The 20,135-nt window shown below is 47.1% G+C and overlaps 1 protein-coding gene across 1 annotated transcript in view; it reads left to right on the top strand.

Moving 5' to 3' along the window:
* IGDCC3 (immunoglobulin superfamily DCC subclass member 3) overlaps positions 1 to 20,135 on the top strand; it is a 187,842-nt gene that overhangs the window by 128,115 nt on the left and 39,592 nt on the right. The window contains exon 7 of the mRNA XM_030192781.1: positions 6,284 to 6,449. Coding sequence (XP_030048641.1) covers positions 6,284 to 6,449 — 166 coding nt within the window. The remainder of the gene's footprint in view (positions 1 to 6,283; positions 6,450 to 20,135) is intronic.

Raw genomic sequence — 20,135 nt, 5'->3', positions numbered from 1 at the left:
AATCCCCTTCCTCTTCCTATATAGATTTCTAAACTTGTCTGATTCTATGCGGGTGGGGGGAGGGTTGAGAGACAACTGTAGGAGTGTTGCTAGGGGGAATTTCGGAAAAAACTATGGTTATGTGTACCAGGGTGGGGGCTCTGAGATAGGGATGGGGAGAGAAACTGGGGGTTCTTGGGGGATGGGAAGAGAGAAAGAAATACTGAGGAGTGACCCTCCAGGGAGTTGAGGGAGGGAGATCAAGTATTTGGGGATTGAAAGTGTTCAGGGCCGCCAAGAGACTAGGCCGGGCCTGGGGCAAGGCCTCCCCGCCTCTGCCCCCCCTGCCGCTGCAGTCCACGGTTTCACCTGCCTGCCTCCACGGCTCCGGGCCCCCTTCATTCAAAGCAGCAGCTGCAGATCACGTCTCTTCTGGCCTTTCCTCCCTGTGTCCCACCCTCGTCTGATGTAACTTCCGGTTTCCGCGAGGGCGGGACACAGGGAGGGAAGGCCAGAAGAGACGCGATCTGTGACTGCTGCTTCGAATGCAGGGGGCCTGGGGCCGAGGAGGCAGGCAGGTGAGACCAGGGACTGCAGTGCCGGCGGCCTGACCCCGGCGCTGGGGAATTCCCCCCTCCTTCTCGGCAGTCCTGAAAGTGTTCAGGGAGCATCAAGTCTGAGCCAAGGAGATCGCGGAAGAGTCAGGCCTCGGCATGGTGAAGCTCAGTCTTTCTACAGACGAAAATTACAAGTTAGGAATATAGAATTCTAAAGACCAAAATATTCACGGTGCTGTGCAGAATTTTAAGTTTTTATGCACAGAATTCCCCCAGGAATAAAAATGTGGACTTTGCAATATATGCTCTATATGTGTAAGTGCAGAAGAAGCCGGATGAAATACAGGCTTGGGAGAAGACTGCCTAATGAGTGCACACACGCTCACAGATGCACACATAAAACATGCAGCCATGCACACGCAAACACGCATGCACACACAAATGTACTTATGCACATGTAGGCACTTGCATGCATACACACAGGCAGGCACATGTATACATGCACATTCACACACCATGCAGAGAGTCACACAAATGCACACAGCCATGTACATGCAAACACACGGGTAAACATGCACATACACATAAAGAGCCAGACAAACACGCACACACAGGAACTCACATGCACACTGAGCCATGCTTCACATACACACAACACACTCAGAGCCACATAAACACACACATGCTCACATAGGAGCTTGCTTGTAAACACACGCGCTCTCTGTTTTCCCATATGCACTGCCCCCCTCCCGAAGAGTTTGACAGTTGAACTGAGGGCAGCAGAGAGGAGGCAGTCATAGGACAGACAAACCCCACTCCAGCTGGAACCCTTCCTGCATTCCAAGCTCCAGGTTTCCCCTGTTTATCTGCAACACTGGTTATCAATAGAAATCAAACAAAATAAAACATGGGAAAGAAAATAAGATGATACCTTTTTTATTGGACATGACATAATGCATTTCTTGATTAGCTTTCGAAGGTCGCCCTTCTTGGTCAGATCGGAAATAAGCAAATGTGCTAGCTGACAGTGTATATAAGTGAAAACATTCAAGCATTACTTTGACAGTCTGACAGAGTGGGAGGGTGGGGGTATTCATGGGGACATCAAAGCATTTCATTGATATTCTAACAGAATGGGTGTTGGTAGGTGAGAGGAGGGTAATAAACAGAGAAATACAGCTTTATGGTTCATAATGGGTTAGAAAACCCAGATCCTTATTAAGTCTCGTCTGTTGGGTGTTAAAATATTCAATCATTCTTATTTCAAAGGTCTTATGTTCCTGTATTGTTTTAAAATTACCTTTCAGTATTCTTACTGTGAAATCACTGGTGCAGTGTTCTGGTCTTGTGAAGTGTTGGCCCACAGGGGATAACCTTTAAGAGTGGACTAACAGGGCTACCACACCTCTCTGCAACACTGTAAATTCAAAGCAACCTTTCTGTTGCCCCCTGAGCAGGAGCTGGCAGTGATTCCATGTGGTTTAGGACCCTGAAGTGATGAGAGCTCAAATTAACTCAATAAAAGGAAATTGCAACCTGTAGAGGAGCCTTAAAGGATCCACAGAAGGGAATGAGGGGAATAGACTGGCCAAGGAATGTATAGTGAGAGGCAGCTCCCAGCTTTACCCTTCCTATATTCTCACCAGGGATTGGGAAGCAAAGGTGTTCCCTGGGCTTTGTAACACAGGCCCGGAGGAACAGCCTCAGCCTCTGGGTCTTGCCAGATCCTGTCCAGGGCACCTTCAGCTGCTCCCAGTTTCCAGGGATGAAATGGTTCCTGCCGCCCACCCTCCCTCCAGGGTCCTTTTACTGGGGAAGACTGTTGTTTCCAGGTGGATGGCTCCATTAAACAGCCTTCGGTGCCTGTAATGGGTGACCTGTGAGTCCCATTAAATGTAAGCTGTGTGGAGCCAGGAGAGCTGAGAGGGACAGGCAGGGAGTGGGACTGTCCAAGGAACAAAGCCTCAGCCCTGAAAAGGGGGAAAACAAAGCACCGCTCCCAAGCTGAACAATTGGCTTTTGATGTGGGTCCCACCCCCCCCCCCCCCCCCCCAGCCTTCTTAAGGTCCTTTCTCACCTCCCTCCTCCCAATTAATGCAGATCCTATGGCAGGCCTTTGCAAGCTCCAGAGCTATTGTCCTGAGGGCTTTGGCCTCTTTCTCTGGGCTCTCTTTAGCCGCCTTTGATCTTTTCCTAGGAATGTCTCTGGCTTGGGATCCTCTGGTGCAGATGGGTTTAATGGTGGGGGAGGTTCGGGGTGGAGGGGGCCTGGATAGAGTGAGGAGGGTGGTGCAAGGAAGCAGGTGATAAAATCATTTCATTTCTGTAGCTCTGTACACTAAACAGGTATGAGACAGAGCTTAAAATCTATTCAAGACGGACAAACAGGACAAATAAGGGCTTAGGGAACGATTGAAACGAGTTGGGCACTGAACTGGTGAATAGGGGTTTAAAAGTTAAAAAGAAGCCTCAGTGGAGGAGTGGCCTAGTGGTTAGGGTGGTGGACTTTGGTCCTGGGGAACTGAGAAACTGAGTTTGATTCCCACTTCAGGCACAGGCAGCTCCTTGTGACTCTGGGCAAGTCACTTAACCCTCCATTGCCCCATATAAGCCACATTGAGCCTGCCATGAGTGGGAAAGTGCAGGGTACAAATGTAACAAAAATAAAATAGATACTATTGCAGATTCTACATGGAATGTTGCTATTCCACTAGCAACATTCCATGTAGAAGGCTGCGCAGGCTTCTGTTTCTGTGAGTCTCACAGAAGCAGAAGCCTGCGCGGCCACATTGGTGATCTGCAAGGGCCGACTTCTACATGGAATGTTGCTAGTAGAATCTCAAATAGTAGCAACAGTGGAGAAGTGGCCTAGTGGTGGACTTTGGTCCTGAGGAACTGAGTTCGATTCCCACTTCAGGCACAGGGAAATTCACTTAACCCTCCATTGCCCCATGTAAGCTGCATTGAGCCTGCCATGAGTGGGAAAGCACAGGTTACAAATGTAATAAAACAGAAAAGGTGAACTTTTAGCCTAGAGTTTAATAGGACCAGAAATAGAGCCTGACATACCGACTCAGGAAGTCTGTTCCAGGCATACAGCTCAGAAAGATGGAAGGAAGGGAGTCTGAAGTTAGCAGTGGAGGAGAAGGGTACAGATAAGAGTGACTTACCCAATGAACAGAATTCCCAAGGAGGGGTGTGGGGAGAGAGACATCCCTCTGAAGTCTGTAAAGAGTTGAGGGTTCCTTTTTGCTTACCTTCTTGTAGAGCTGTTTCTTGGACAGAAAAATCAGGATGATGGTGATGATGGTGGATCCAGTGGCATAGCTATATGGGGCCTGGGGGGCCTGGGCCCCCATAGATTTGGTCCTGGACCCCCCCTGTCGATGACCCTCTCGACACCCCCTCCCGCCATCGCCGTGGGCTACCTTTGCTGGCGGTGGACCCCAATCCCCGCCAGCCGAGGAGGTCCTCTTCTTCCTCCGAAGGCTTCGTTCTGTTTCTGACGTCCTGCACGTTGTACGTGCAGGACGTCAGACTCATAGAAACAAAACGAAGCCTTGAGCCGGAAGAAGAGGACCTCGCTGGCTGATTTGCAAGGCTTCGTTTTGTTTCTGTGAGTCTGACGTCCTGCACGACGTCAGAAACAGAACGAAGCCTTCAGAGGAAGAAGAGGACCTCCTCGGCTGGCGGGGATTGGGGTCCCCCGCCAGCAAAGGTAGCCCACGGCGACGATGGGGGAGGGTTTGTTGAGGGGGTGTCGGCAATGGTGGCGGGGGGGGGGGACTAAAATGTGCCCCCTCACCTTGGGCTCTGGACCCCCCTCCCGCCGACGTCTGGCTAGGCCCCTGGGTGGATCCAACCACACAGTCAAGGAGTAGGGTAAATTGGCTCTTCCACAAGTCAAAGGGAGACAATAGTTCAAAAAGGTGATCTTTATTGGAACAACTCGATGACGGTGACCCAGAACCTTCTGGGATTTGCATGGAGCTCAGAATGAAGTGTCCTTCCCCTGGCCTCAGCCGCTCTTGAAGTGACAGAGAATGCAGCCTTTGCTGGTGTAGGGTAGCACAGTAATATTTACAGCTGTGCACGGCTGCTGCTCCGAGCTTTCCAGTGCACACCTGTTCAGTGCAGGCAAGCACTTGGTGGCCAGTGAGCACTTACCTCCCATTACATGGCGTCTGATTGGCTCTGATGCTTTGAGTCATGTCTTTGGTGCTAATATGGACCAATCAGATGCCATTTCCTGTGAGCTCATTTGTAGCAACGTTGTGGACATGGTTAGAGGCGCAACATATTAAAATGAATGGTAATGAGGCTCTGAGCCATCCGGCCCCAAAGCAGAGAAATGCGCAGATTTTAAGGTGAGCACAATGCAAAAACTTGAACGCCAGGCCCAAGGAAGCATAGAAGGGTTAGTTCATTCTTCCAAAATAGAGTCTGAGAGGATTTAATGCCTGTGTTTTCTTTTTGCTGTGAGCATAACAGCATTAAATCAGGATAGAAAAAGGCTGTCCTAACTTTATGTGGTGAAGGTAACCGGGCACCGGTCAGAATAGTGGCTAGCGCATAGTTACCTTCCAGGTAGTGGCTCCAGCTGCCCCCCTCCCCCACCATCCCAATCCTCCCTCCCATCCCCCAAAATGGAAACAACCCCCTCTGACCTGATTCCACCTCCTCATCCCAAAGATACAGGAAAGTAGGTCCGGGAACCCACCCTTGCCGACCCCAACCCCTTTCTCCCGAGCATACCTTGTGGTCCAGTGGTAAATGGGCAGGAGCGATGCCCACTCGCTCTTGCCCACATCTGAGGCCACAACAAAATGGCTACTGTGACCCCTTGTGCATAAGCTTTGGCGGCCAGGGCCCTGTGAATTATGCCTGGATATTCAGTCCCAGAGCTGAACATCTGGTGGCGGTCAGCACATACAAATATGCTGACCACTGCTGGCTGAATATCGACTGGATCATGCCAGGGGCAGAGCTGAAGTGGAGCTGGTCGTAATCTGGATACTGCTGATATTCAGCACTTTGAGAACTTTTCGGGCACGTTACTGGCACTGAATTTCGACGATCCTCAGATAACTTTCAGCAGTCACCAAATTTCTGGATATATAGGTGGCAGCTTTTCCAAATGGTTGAGGGAGGGGGATTAACACGAGACAAATGATCCTTCTTGGATCCACTGAAAGAGGGTAGTCAGTGTGGGGGTGCTAAGCATTCACTGTACCCACAGAGCTGACACCTATGCCTGCGTATTCAGTGCCAGTATCAGGGTACGGCCCAATGATGAGCATCAAGGTATAGACAATTCCTCCGTGGGTTTACTCAGGGCTGGCCTGACCACAGGGCAACACAGTTTGGGGAGGGGGGGCATTGAGGCAGCCATCAGCATCCAAAGAAGACCCATTGTGGGTGGCACAGGGCCTTGAGCATCCACGTACGCTCCAGACCAGCTGGGTCATGCCCCCTTCTGTGCTGTGGGACTAGAGAAGGTGAACTTTGTATGGAGATATTTGAAGGATCTGATACAGGATGAAAGGTCGTGTAGAGAGAAGGAAGACTGCCTTCCGCTGCCTCCTTAAATCATACCTGACATATTCCTGATAGTGTGACCCCCCCACCCCCACTTTCTCTATAGAAACTCTAGTGAGGTCTCCTAGTGATAGATTTAGGATGTCCAGCTTTACCTTCTGTGCACCTGATTGATGCTTGTTTCTTTTTCCTCCCCTCCCCCCCGGCAGCCCCTGCAGAATTTGTGCAGCATCCCCAATCCATTTCCAGGCCTCTTGGGACCACTGCCATCTTTACCTGCCTGGCTCAGGGTGAGCCCCCTCCTCAGCTGACCTGGCTGAAGAACGGGCAGATACTGGAGACCAGCGACCACATGAAACTGAAGAATAACAACAGGTAGGGAGACGCACTTCCAGATTTCTGTTTTCTGAATGTGAAAAGGCGGTGGTACCACTTCCTTCATGTCCAGCCCTCTAGGCTGGTTACTGCCTGTGAAGAAGGAAAGGGTTCAAGCTTAGGTACTGTATGTCTCATTTAGTGACTCTTTATGGACTTGCATTAGAAAATGTAAATCTAATTAGACAAGGTCACCCTGGAGGAGAGGAAAGGGAATGGGACTTGATATACCACCTTTCTGTGTTTTTTTGCAATTACATTCAAAGATTCCGGAACCCCAAAGAGTAGCAACATTCCAGAATCCCAAAGAGTAGGAAGATTCCGGAACCCCAAAGAGTAGCAACATTCCGGAATCCCAAAGAGTAGGAAGATTCCGGAACCCCAAAGAGTAGCAACATTCCAGAACCCCAAAGAGTAGGAAGATTCCGGAACCCCAGAGTAGCAACATTCTGGAACCCCAAAGAGTAGCAACATTCCGGAAACCCAAAGAATACAAAGATTCCAGAACCCCAAAGAGTAGCGACATTCCAGAATCCCAAAGAGTAGGAAGATTCCGGAACCCCAAAGAGTAGCAACATTCCAGAACCCCAAAGAGTAGGAAGATTCCAGAACCCTAGAGTAGGAAGATTCCGGAACCCTAAAGAGTAGCAACATTCTGGAACCCCAAAGAATACGAAGATTCCAGAACCCCAAAGAGTAGCAACATTCCAGAATCTCAAAGAGTAGGAAGATTCCGGAACTCCAAAGAGTTGGACGATTCCGGAACCCCAAAGAGTAGCAACATTCCGGAACCCCAAAGAGTAGCAACATTCCAGAATCCCAAAGAGTAGGAAGATTCCGGAACTCCAAAGAGTTGGACGATTCTGGAACCCCAAAGAGTAGCAACATTCCGGAATCCCAAAAAGTAGGAAGATTCTGGAATCCTAAAGAGTAACAAGACTCAATGATTTATCTGTTGCACAACACCTTATCAAATAAATTACATTTGTGATATGTCAGCTTCTCTTATTACTGGCGTCTTCCTCTGTGCACACGTAAGAGTGGGAAGATTGGCCGTGTCGGTTCACTTTTTCATGACTTGTGTAACATGTTCAGTGTCAGTTAAATTACCCTCTAGATTTAACCGTTTTCTACAATAAACTTCCTGAGCCTTCTATCTGTTCTGTCTGTGGCTGGGTTGTCAGCTCATTAGAGCAGGAACAGACTCTAATTAGTTGCATTCAGCTGTGTTTATGTTTTTGTACTACAGAAAGGTGGAATGGTAGCATTAGTCACTGGCCCTCTCATATGTGGTGAGTCTGACGCACAGCGGCAGGAGACTTAAGCAGTGTTGATTCTGAACAAATGTGAGAGCTCCAGTAACGGCCCATCTCTACTTTTATTTATTTATTTATTGCACTCGTATCCCACATTTTCCCACCTATTTGCAGGCTCAATGTGGCTTACGGAGGGAGACCTGTTATGGCATCGCCATATCAAGGTAAAAAATACAAATTGGTGTTACAAAGAATTCAAGGAAAACAGGAGGATCTGGTCAAGCAGTTATAGAAAGAGGCAATCTGAATAAAGGAGTTTAGGTGTTGGGTTCTCGTTAATTATGGGTTTTCATGGTAGGCCTTGTTAAAGAGCTTTGCGGAAGCTGTTTAGTTCGCTGATCCTTCTCAAGTGAGTTGGTAGTGCATTCCACAGCTGCGGACTCATGTAGGAAAAGCTGGTCGCATGTGTTAGTTTGTATTTTAGTACTTTACAGCTGGGGAAGTGTAGGTTAAGAAAGGTGCGGGAAGATCTCTTAGCATTTCTGGGTGGTAGGTCCACGAGGTCTAGCATGTAGGTCGGGACATCTCTGTAAATGATTTTATGAACAATCGTGCAGATCTTGAACGCGATACGTTCCTTAAGTGGGAGCCAGTGTAGTTTCTCTCTTAGGGGTTTTCATAGGCGCCCCGTATAAGAGGCTTGGGGAGGCTAAGCCTCCCCAGCCCAATCTTGACCTTCCCCTGGCTGCTGCCCTCAGAAACGCAGGGCTTGCGCAGCAGCCAGGGAGCTCTCCCACTGTCCTTCCTTCCTGCTCTCCTCGACCGGCAGCCTTCCTTGCCCCCCCCCCCCCCCCCCCCCCGCCCGTGTATAACCCTTTTACTCTCCCTGGCAGCAACGTGAAGAAAAAGGCACTGTCTGCAGGATCGCCTCCGGCTTCAGCTTTTCTCTTCGCTTCGCTCTTCACACAGTGTCCCGCCTTCGCGATGATGCATTTCCTGTTTCCGCGAAGGCGGGACATTGTGTGAAGAGCGAAGCGAAGGGAAAAGCTGAAGCCGGAGGCGATCCTGCAGACAGTGCCTTTTTCTTCACGTTGCTGCCAGGGAGAGTAAAACGGTTAAGGCGAGGGCAGGAAGAATCGCTGGGAGGGGAACAGATCATCGCTGGACAAGACATGGAGAGAAGGGGAAGGCAGGGGGAGAGAACAGATCGCTGGAGGGGAGGGGAACAGATCATCGCTGGATAAGACATGGAGAGAAGGGGAAGGCAGGGGGAGAGAACAGATCGCTGGAGGGGAGGGGAACAGATCATCGCTGGACAAGACATGGAGAGAAGGGGAAGGCAGGGGGAGAGAACAGATCGCTGGAGGGGAGGGGAACAGATCATCGCTGGATAAGACATGGAGAGAAGGGGAAGGCAGGGGGAGAGAACAGATAGCTGGAGGGGAGGGGAGAGGCGAATTTCTGGCCATGGGTGGATGGATGGAGGGGAGGGGAGAGATCGCTGGAGAGAAGGGGAAGAGAACAGATCCCTGGAGAGGAGGTGAGGGCAGGGGAGAAGAGAATTGCTGCACACAACAGAAGAAACTGGGACCAAAGCTAACAGAAAAACTAAATACTCAGACAGCAAAGGTAGAAAACTTTTTTATTCAGAATTTATTAATTGGAATATGTCAGCTTTTGGAAATGTGCATCTGTGATATTTTGCATGCAAGTTTAAATTTTTCTAGTATTGCTGCATGCTGAGTCAGACTTCTTGAGGTAACTTTCCAGTTCAGTATTTTGCCTTCATATCTGTTGTGTCATGTGTTTTTCATGTGTGATCAAGGTGCAGTATTCTGTTAGCGTGTAGTATTTGCAGCCCTTTTTATTTTTTTCACTAGGTTGTGTACTGGTGTTTTAGAGCCAGGTGTAATTATAGTGCTGCCTTTCCACGCATAAGGTTGTAGCTTGTCCTGTCCTTGTAATTGGTGCTGTTGTGGTTTGCTAAGGTTATGAGTGTGTTTTTGCATAAGTTTGTGTATAGTGTTTTGCAGTGGAGAGATTGTGTGTTGGCCTTACTGAGCTGGCACCAAAACATCTGAAAGGGTGTAGAGCCTAAATCATGACACACTACCTCTTGAAGGATCTACATATGGTTGTTAATAAAAGGAGCTCATTGTGAACACTATCCACCCTAAAAGGGTGTTTTGTGGCTCTACATTAGAATTGTGATATTATGATCCTTTGTTTCATATTGTTGATGGTCTGCTTTTTCCATATGGGTGGTATATTGGTGTATTCTGTCCAGTGTAATATTTATGGTACAGTAAGGTTCTGAGTGTGTTTTTGCACAAAGTTGTGCATAGTGTTTTGCAGTTGAGCGATTGGTTAGCTTATGCTTTGAGCAACCACTTTATTCTTTGACATATGATACGTATCTAATATTATTTACATTTGTATAGCGCTACCAGACGCACGCAGCGCTGAACACCTGACACAAAGAGACAGTCCCTGCTCAATAGAGCTTACAATCTAATATCTAAATTTAATAAAAGGTATTAATTGTGACTATTTTATTTTTACTTATTTTTTTTTCTGTGTGTTGTCAGACAATTATGGAGGTAAGCACCACCCCTGGCCCCGCCCCTAATTCCACCCCCTTTAGCCTCCCCAAACAGTTGGGCCACCGACCGCCTATAGGGGTTTTGCACTTTCATATTTTGTTTTTTTCCAAATATGAGTCTGGCTGTGGTATTCTGGGCTGTTTGAAGTTTTTTGATGGTTTGTTCTTTACAGCCAGCGTTAAGTGCATTGCAGTAGTCCAGGTGACTTAATACCATTGACTGTACTAGGTTCCGAAAGATGGCCCTTGGGAAGAACGGTTTTACTCTTTTGAGTTTCCACATGGAGTGGAACATTTTCTTAGTTGTATTCTTCACGTGGTTATCAAGTGTGAGATTTCGATCAATGGTGACTCCCAGAATTTTCAGATTGTTTGAGACGGGGAGGGAAAAGTTTGGGGTGGTTATGGTGGTGAATTTATTTGTGTTGTGTTGTGAGGTGAGTATAGGACATTGTGTTTTTTCTGCGTTGAGTTTTAGTTGAAATGCATCCACCCAGGAGTGCATGATTTGGAAGCTTTTACCCTGTTGCCTCATGTCCTTAAGTAGCTGGTCAGCAGTGGGCTTTGTCCTGGATTCAGGGTGACTTCACCTCTCTTTTTCATCTGCACAGCCAGCCCAGCTGTCCCCCCCCCCCCCCCCCCCCGCTCCTTGGAAATGTCTGCATGAACTCAGCCGGGCCTGTGGTCACACTCCTGTTTCCCCCCCCCCCCCCCCCCCCCCCCCCCCCCCCCGCAAGGGCTGAGTGTCCACCTGACCTGCAGGACCTCATGCTGAGGGCTGGTCTTATGAGACAGTCACAAAAAGCCTGCAGTGGGTCTTCACTTTGAAGCTGTAAATAATGAGTGTATTAAACACCAAGGGGTCGATATTCAAAGTCATTTAACCGGCCAGAAACAGCTTTTAGCCAGTTAAATCACTTGTGCGGGGCAATTCACTGATATCCAGCAGCATTTAACCGATTGCTACTACTACTACTACTTAACATTTCTAAAGCGCTACCAGGGTTACGCAGCGCTGTACAGTTTAACAAAGAAGGACAGTCCCTGCTCGAAGGAGCTTACAATCTAAAGGACGAAATGTCAAGTTGGTGCAGTCTAGATTTCCTGAATAGAGGTATGGTGGTTAAGTGCTGAAGGTGACATTGAAGAGGTGGGCTTTGAGCAAGGATTTGAAGATGGGCAGGGAGGGGGCTTGGCGTTTGCTGCCACTGAATATCACCATAGACCGTTAAACCGGTTATTTTATGGGCGGAGTTAGCACTTATGCGCCTAAGTTAACTAGCCGAATTGGACCACATAAAAGGCAGTCCTGTATTTAAATGGTGTCACATAGGCGGTTAAGTGCTGGTGCCTGAACATGGCCCGACATTGGATATCTGGGAAAATAGCTGGTGGCAACTTTGGGGGTCATCCTGTTCAGGCACAGGGATTCTGTAGAAGCCGTTGCACATTTAAATGTGTTATAGAACACTAATGTAAGTCACCATTCACACTTACACCGTGTCAAAGGCTGGTGCAAATGCTCAGTTATGTACATAAGTAATAGTATTTTATAACCTTAGCATTTAAGCGCTGGGCATATCCTGAGCCGCCCATTCCTCTCCCAGGTTCACACCCCTAACTCACCTGTGCTCCTCCCGGACCCACATCCCTGACCCACTCATGCCCCTCCCAGACCCACATCCTCTGACCTGCGCGTGCCCCTCCAAGGTCCACATCCACACCTTTTAAGTCGCCCAAGTCCCTCCCAGGTTCACACCCCTAACTCACGTATGCCTCTCTTAGGTCCGTTCTCCTTATTCACCCACGCCCCTGCCAGGTTCACACCCCTGATATGCCCATGCATCTCCCAGACCCACATCCCCTGACCTGCCCATTCCCTTCCCAGGCTCTCGCCCAACCCACCCAGGCTCCTCCCAGGTCCACATCCCATTAGCATTTACACACTATAGAATGTTTGTGCTAAAATGTTACAGAGCTCCAACTAACTGGAGAGGAGTGGCCTAGTGGGTAGAGCACTGGTCTTGCAATCCAGAGGTGGCCGGTTCAAATCCCACCGCTGCTTCTTGTGATCTTGGGCAAGTCACTTAACCCTCCATTGCCTCAGGTACAAACTTAGATTGTTGAGCCCTCCTGGGACAGAAAAACTCCAGAGTAACTCACCTTGAGCTACTACTGAAAAAGGTGGGAGCAAAATCTAAATAATTCAATAAATAAATAACTCTAGTTCCACACAACTGCTAATTAGTGGAATTTATGAGCAATAATGACCAATTACTGGTTGTTTTTGCCAATTAAGTTGCAGTGTAACATTTGCTATTCTGTAATGTGCCTTTACTCGATAATTCTATAAAATCAAGTGCTCAGTCTCAGTTTTGCTTATTATAGAATAAGGTCAGTGGCAGGTGGAACTTAAGTTAATAACTGGCTGTTAATTGGGCTTAACAGTCAATTATTGGTGTTAATTGGGCACAGCTGATCTTGGTTGCTATTCTAGAAGCTGTGCGCACAGTTTCTGTCATGCGCAGCTTCTAGGGTTGTGGCCAAGGGCGGGTCAGGGTTGGGCCTATGAGCTACGAGCGCAGGTTATAGAATCCTAAGGGTTATCTTTTCTCTCTCGTTGTCTGAATGATTACTGTCCTATCATACTTTGGCATTCCTGTCTAACGTTTGAAGACCAGTACTGAACACCTGGAGTATTGTGTTCAGTACTGGTCTCCGTATCTCAAAAAAGATATAGTAGAATTGGAAAAGGTACAGCGAAGGGCGACGAAAATGATAGTGGGGATGGGACGACTTTCCTACGAAGAGAGGCTGAGAAGGCTAGGGCTTTTCAGCTTGGAGAAGAGACGGCTGAGGGGAGATATGATAGAAGTGTATAAAATAATGAGTGGAATGAATCGGGTGGATGTGAAGCGACTGTTCAGTCTATCCAAAAATACTAGTACTAGAGGGCATGAGTTGAAGCTACAGTGTGGTAAATTTAAAACGAATCGGAGAAAATTTTTCTTCACCCAACGTGTAATTAGACTCTGGAATTCGTTGCCGGAGAACGTGGTACGGGCGGTTAGCTTGACGGAGTTTAAAAAGGGGTTAGATAGATTCCTAAAGGACAAGTCCATAGACCGCTATTAAATGGACTTGGAAAAATTCCGCATTTTTAGGTATAACTTGTCTGGAATGTTTTTACGTTTGGGGAGCGTGCCAGGTGCCCTTGACCTGGATTGGCCACTGTCGGTGACAGGATGCTGGGCTAGATGGACCTTTGGTCTTTCCCAGTATGGCACTACTTATGTACTTATGTAACCACTCTATGATGTCCACAGAAAGGCCAGAATCTGAAATTGTAAGAAACCATAACAGCCAGAAGTCAGGCACGAGCTCTCACCCCAACCTTTGACATGACGTAAGCGCTCACACTTAGAGTTAGGTGCAAAACTACAAACTTACACTAGCATTCTGTAGCGGCAGTTCAGCACAGATTTGCCATTATAGAATTTACGTCCAGCACTCATCATCCTGACTCCTACGTTTCGGCGCCATGTATGAATTTACCCCTCAGTGAACATAAGAATAGCCATTCTGGGTCAGACTGACGGTCCATCCAGCCCAGTATCCTGCTTCCAACAGTGATCAATCCGGGTCACAAGTACCTGGCAGAACCCCGATTAGTAGCAACATTCCAGAATCCCAAAGAGTAGGAAGATTCCAGAACCTGAAAGAGTAGGAAGATTCCAGAACCTGAAAGAGCAGCAACATTCCAGAATCCCAAAGAGTAGGAAGATTGCGGAACCTGAAAGAGTAGCAACATTCCAGAATGCCAAAGAGTAGGAAGATTCCGGAACCCCAAAGAGCAACAACATTCCAGAATCCCAAAGAGTAAGAAGACTCCATGCTACCAATTCCAGGGCAAGCAGTTGCTTCCCCTTGTCTGTCTCAATAGCAGACTATGGATTGGTTCCTCCAGGACCTTGTCGAAACCTTTCTTAAACCCAGATATGCTAAACGTTGTTACCACATCCCCCAGCAAAAGAGTTCCAGAGCTTAACTATTCATTGAGTGAAAAAATATTTCCTCCTATTTGTTTTAAAAGTATTTCCATGTAACTTTCTCGAGCGTCCCCTAGTCTTTGCACTACGTACAGAAGCACATAGGAAAGGTGTAGTGTAACCAGCAAGGCTCTTCCGTAAGGATAACAGCAGGACGATTGATTGAGGGAAAAAACTTTTATTCTTCAAGAGACCCGACACAGCACTGTGTTTCGGTAAAAGAGCCTACAAGGGTTTGTCTGAAAAAAAATCACTGAAGAATGTAGCCAATATTAATCATGGAAAGCTGTCTTACATGGTGGTGATTGGAGGTTTTAGGTGAAATGTCGCACTTCACCTCAGATCAGCCCCTGTTTCTGTGCTGTGTCTTTATGCCAGGCCTGAGCTGGTAAAGATGCAACACTACAAAAGGATCAAGAAGTGTGCCGGGTTTTTACATCGGGGAGCAATTTAAGAGCCCCCCTCCTTTGTTGGCTCCTCCCTTTGGGCTTATCTGCTTTAGGCTCCAGAAATGTGCTTGGATTTATGAGGAAGGTCTGTCCGCTTTGGGGTTTTGATTTACTTCTCTGCTTTTCTCTGATGCTGTGATTGAAAACACATCTCATTCTGGTCTTGTTGATCGAATGCCTGTTTCTGATTTCTGTGTGGGATTCTGGAAAGCCTCATGGACGACTGTTAAGGTGGACCTTGCTTGTGCTCTTGGTTTTCCTTTGAAACGCAGGCAGAGGGGGGGTTGTTTCTGCTTTCTAACTGCTACTTAGGTGGAAAGAAGGTCCAGCTGCCTCCTGACAGGGAATTTAAGCTTTTACAACAGTTCCTACACTAGTGAATGGGACTTTGACTCAGAATTGATGGACTAGTATTTTAGATCTCCAGGGCTATGAATTGGGCTGGAAATTCAGCAGCAGTTCTGTGCGCTGCCAGCTAGGGGACCAGACACATTTTCACGCCTAACTGCCATCAGCAGCCTTTAGCAATCGTAACTGCTCACACCCAAAGTTAGGTGCGAAATGCACGGTAAAGGACACTGCGCAGAGCGCCTTTTGCAGAGTACGAGCTTAAGGACTAGATTCAAAATATGGCGCCTAAAAAATCAGCACCAAAAATCCCGCACTTAGCGCTAATCTAAAAATCTTGCCTGAAGTTAGGCGTGGTTTATAGAATACACTTAGCACCCGTCCCTGTGACTAAGATTTAGACATAACCATTTACACCAAGTAAAACCTGGTGTACATGTTTGTACCTAGTTTAGGAGTGGATCGGGCATATTTTTAGGAACGCCAATGCTCCTCCCATGGCCACACCCCCTTTTGAGATCCATGTATTAGAATTTACGCACACCACTTTACAGAATACGCTTACCAAGAGGGGCATAATCGAACGGGGACGACCATCTCTAAGGATGTTCCAGCAAAGGGGCGGGGAAACCCGTATTATCAAAACAAGATGGATGTCCATCTTTCGTTTCGATAATACGGTCGGGGACGCCCAAATCTCAACATTTAGGTCGACCTTAGAGATGGTCGACCTAAATGTTGAGATGATCGTCCTTAGAGATGGGCGACCTCGGTTTTCGCTGATAATGGAAACCAAGGATGCCCATCTCAAAAACGACCAAATCCAAGGCATTTGGTCGTGGGAGGAGCCAGCATTCGTAGTGCACTGGTCCCCCTCACATGCCAGGACACCAACCGGGCACCCTAGGGGGCACTGCAGTGGACTTCAGGAAAAGCTCCCAGGTGCATAGCTCCTTTACTTTGTATGCTGAGCCCCCCAAACCCCCCTAAAACCCACTCCCCACAACTGTACACCACTACCTTAGCCCTTAGGGATGAAGGGGGGCACCTACATGTGGGTACAGTGGGTTTGTGGTGGGTTTTGGAGGGCTCACATTTACCACCACAAGTGTAACAGGTGGGAGGGAATGGGCCTGGGTCTGCCTGCCTGAAGTCCACTGCACCCACTAAAAACTGCTCCAGGGACCTGCATATTGCTGTGATGGAGCTGGGTATGACATTTGAGGCTGGCAAAAAAATATTTTAAAAGGTTTTTTTTGGGTGGGTGGGGGTTGGTGACCACTGGGGGAGTAAGGGGAGGTCATCCCTGATTCCATCCGGTGGTCATCTGGTCAGTTCGGGCACCTTTTCGAGGCTTGGTCGTGAAAAAAAAGGACCAAGTAAAGTCGACCAAATACTCGTGAGGGACGACCTTCTTTTTTCCATTATGGGCCGAGGACGCCCATCTCTTAACCACGCCCCCATCCCGCCTTCGGTACACTGCCGACATGCCCCCCGTGAACTTTGGTCGTCCCCGCGATGGAAAGCAGTTGAGGACGCAAAAAAATCAGCTTTCGATTATGCCGATTTGGGCGACCTTGGGAGAAGGACGCCCGTCTCCCGATTTGTGTCAGAAGATGGGCGTCCTTCCCTTTTGAAAATAAGCTAGAAAGTTGCAGGTGTAAATTCAAATTAGTGCCAATTACTGCCAATAATTGCCTGTTATCGGCACTGATTGGCTCATTAAACTAGTTGTGCGTGAACTTTAGTCACCATGTGTAGAATCCGGGGGTCACTGTCAACACGGCAGAGGTGTCGTTTCAGTAGTAAAATACAATAAGTTGCAAGCCCAGCAAAAATAGTTGGGCTGAATATTGCAGATGTGCTGTGTGACAATTAATTTGTGAAGCGCAGGCGGGTGTGGTGAGATCAGAAGTGCAGCCTGACTGCGTCTCACCCATCGAGGCTCTTAGCGGGAATGGTCTCGGGCTCGAGGACCAATCCCGGTTGAGAGGAACACATCGCTAAGCTACCATTGCCATAACAGTGAGGACAAAAGATCAGCAGCCCTTTCGCAGAAAGGGTAGAAATATTGATTTTCCAGTAAGATTGTATTTACGTATTTCTTGGGCTGCTGCTAAGGCTCAGGTATGATGGCTTTGGCTCTGTGACCCTCCTTAACACTCAGTTTTTGTCCTGCCACCCTGATTAGCAGTTTCTCAAGATGGATTCCTCCCTCCCCCTCTAACAGCCTCAGAAGCTGTGGTTTTTCAGGTGGGATGGAGGGGGTCTCAGTAGGAGATTTATGAGCAGGCTAGAAGTCACTGGGATCATTTAGGCCTAAATAACAAAGATGTTATATTTTATATCCCTGGTGATTGTGAAAAGCAGAACTGCAATAGGGCATCTTTGACTTCTGTAATGACTTTCAAGGCCAGAAATTTCAATGGAGAAGTCCTTTACCTTAATAGAGCTCAAAGCAATGTACAAATAATGATTTTGATAAGGTTATATTGAGATGTTTTCACCAAAACACTGATTTTATTGTGCATAGTGAAGTTACACCCACTGCGATTCATGGCAGTGAAAACACACAACCTAGAAGCAGTGGAAAAATCAGCCTGTCCCCATTAATCTCTCCATCTTTCGCTTCTCAGTCTGGTGGGGTGGGGGAGGGGAGTGTCAGTGCCTTTGTGCCATTGCCATCCCTTCTGGATGAAACCAAGGCCCAGGTCATAAAGTGTGACCTCCAGCTCCACAGAAATCAATCATGTTGATGGCCTGTGACCCCAGAGACGGCTCAGGAATGTGAATCTCCTCTCCCTGCGTGTGCTACATGGAATTTTCTTTCTCTGAAACCTGTTTGGTTTGAATTCCCAGCCCAGGCTCAGCTTTGTTCTTGGTGTGTGGCACAGTAATGCTGTCCCTTCAGGTATAAGTAAGCTCTGCAGACCTGTTCAGTAAAATCAGCGAAAAGATCTCGCTGCCATATCCAAAATGTTTGAAGAAAGTACAGGGTTCACTGGAGTTTCTTTGTAGCTGACCCCGGTTTATTTTTCGCCATTCACACAGAAGTAAATCGCTCATGGCGTCAAGTTAAGTTGCACAAGAACCAGCTAAAAATATTGCCTTAGCTTGTAGCTTGATCCAGAATGCAAAAGGGAATTCACACTGTCAGAGGGTCAGAGGCTGGACTAGCATGGGAGATCCAGGGTCCGTTCCCTGTCTAGGTGCTTGTATAATTTGCTTAGTGGATGTACCATACCTCTGACCCACCCCCATCCTCCCACCCTGTCAGACTGTCATAGTAATGCTTGAATGTTTTCACTTATATACACTGTCAGCTAGCACATTTGCTTATTTCCGATCTGAGGAAGAAGGGCAACCTTCGAAAGCTAATCAAAAAATGTATTAAGTTATGTCTAATAAAAAAGGTATCATCTTATTTTCTTTTCCATGTTTTATTTTGTTTGATTTCTATTGATAACCTTAAGAGTGGACTAACACGGCTACCAGCTACCACACTCCTCTACTTAGTGGATGTAGAAATTCTGCAGAGGCAGCACTCACGGCCTTCCTCCCTGCTTATAGGGAAAGAGGGAAGGGAATGGAGTCTCAGACGCTGCTGTGCAGAGACACCTGCTGGACAAAGTTGCTATTGATTTAACTTGAATCACGGCCCTCGGATGGCTTTGTTGGGTTCAGTGCTCTTTACAAGTAATCAGACGGTTCTTGTTTTACGCACTCCCCCTCCCTCCCTCCCTCCAAAAATGTAATTGAAATCCTGTGCAAAAAATGGATAGTTGACAAATATTTGGAAAAAAATGGACCAGACATATATATAATTAACAGCCTTTCTAGTAACAGACGTGGATGGGCATTTTCGATATGACGTCTAAGTCCGACTTTGGACGTTTTGCAAAAAACGTCCAAAATCTGAGCAGCAAAGAAGGTCATTTTCAAAAAAGAAAAACGTCTGTCTTTTGTTTTCGAAAATAGAAGGTTTTGTGATTTGGACGTTTTGTTTTTTGGTCCATTTTCGGAAAAAAAAAAAAAGAAAACGTCCAAGTGCAAAACGCACAAAATCAAGCCATTGGGATATAGATGGCGCCAGCATTCTTAATAGACTGGTCCCCCTGATACTGATTTGGAGTTTTTTGTGAGAAAAAAGTCCAATTGCTGCTTTATGCGACTCTTTAGACGTTTTTCCGTTTTGAAAATGAGCCCAATAGAAACATAGTAAATGACAGCAAATACAGACCTGTACGGTCCATCCAGTCTGCCCAACAGATTCACCCAATGTGGTGTACAGAAGGTACCGTTTAACATAAAACTTGCAATTTTATATTTAAACAATTTTTATTTATTTTTTGTTACATTTGTACCCCGCGCTTTCCCACTCATGGGAAACAAAATAAAATAATACAACCATTAACGTTGTAAAACTTGCAATTTTGTTAACAGCATAACAATAGTACAATAACCAAGAATGTTTAGGAACCAAAGAGACTAGGAATGCACATTTGGAAGACTAACTGAATTATACCCACGTGATGCAAGGTCCCGCATTAGGAGTCACCACTAAAGAAAAAGATTGAAGTGTCTTCAAAGACAATGTGTTAAAATCTTCTGCTGAGTGTGCAGTGGTGGCCAAAAAGGCAAAGAGAATGTTAGGAATTACTAGGAACGGAAAAGAGAAAAAACAGAGAATATCAGAATGGCTCTGTATTGCTTCATGATGAGGCTGCACTTTGAGTATTGCGGGCAAGTCTGGTCGCCACATCTCAAACAAGATATAGTGGAACTGGAAAAGGTACGGAGAAGAGCGACAGAAATGATCAACAGAATGGAAGGACTCTCATAAGAGGAAAAGCTAAAGAGGTTAGGACTCTTCAGCTTGGAGAAGAGATGGCTGAGGAACCAGTAAGCGTAAATCAATTGTTTACTCTTTCAGAAAGTAAAGACAAGGAGACACTCCAGGAACTTACATAATTAATATAGCA

Source organism: Microcaecilia unicolor, chromosome 1 (assembly GCF_901765095.1).
Source record: "Microcaecilia unicolor chromosome 1, aMicUni1.1, whole genome shotgun sequence".
NCBI classification, from domain to species: domain Eukaryota; kingdom Metazoa; phylum Chordata; class Amphibia; order Gymnophiona; family Siphonopidae; genus Microcaecilia; species Microcaecilia unicolor.
The sequence above is the reverse complement of the archived record's forward strand: the minus strand, read 5'-3'. Positions and strand labels throughout refer to the sequence as shown.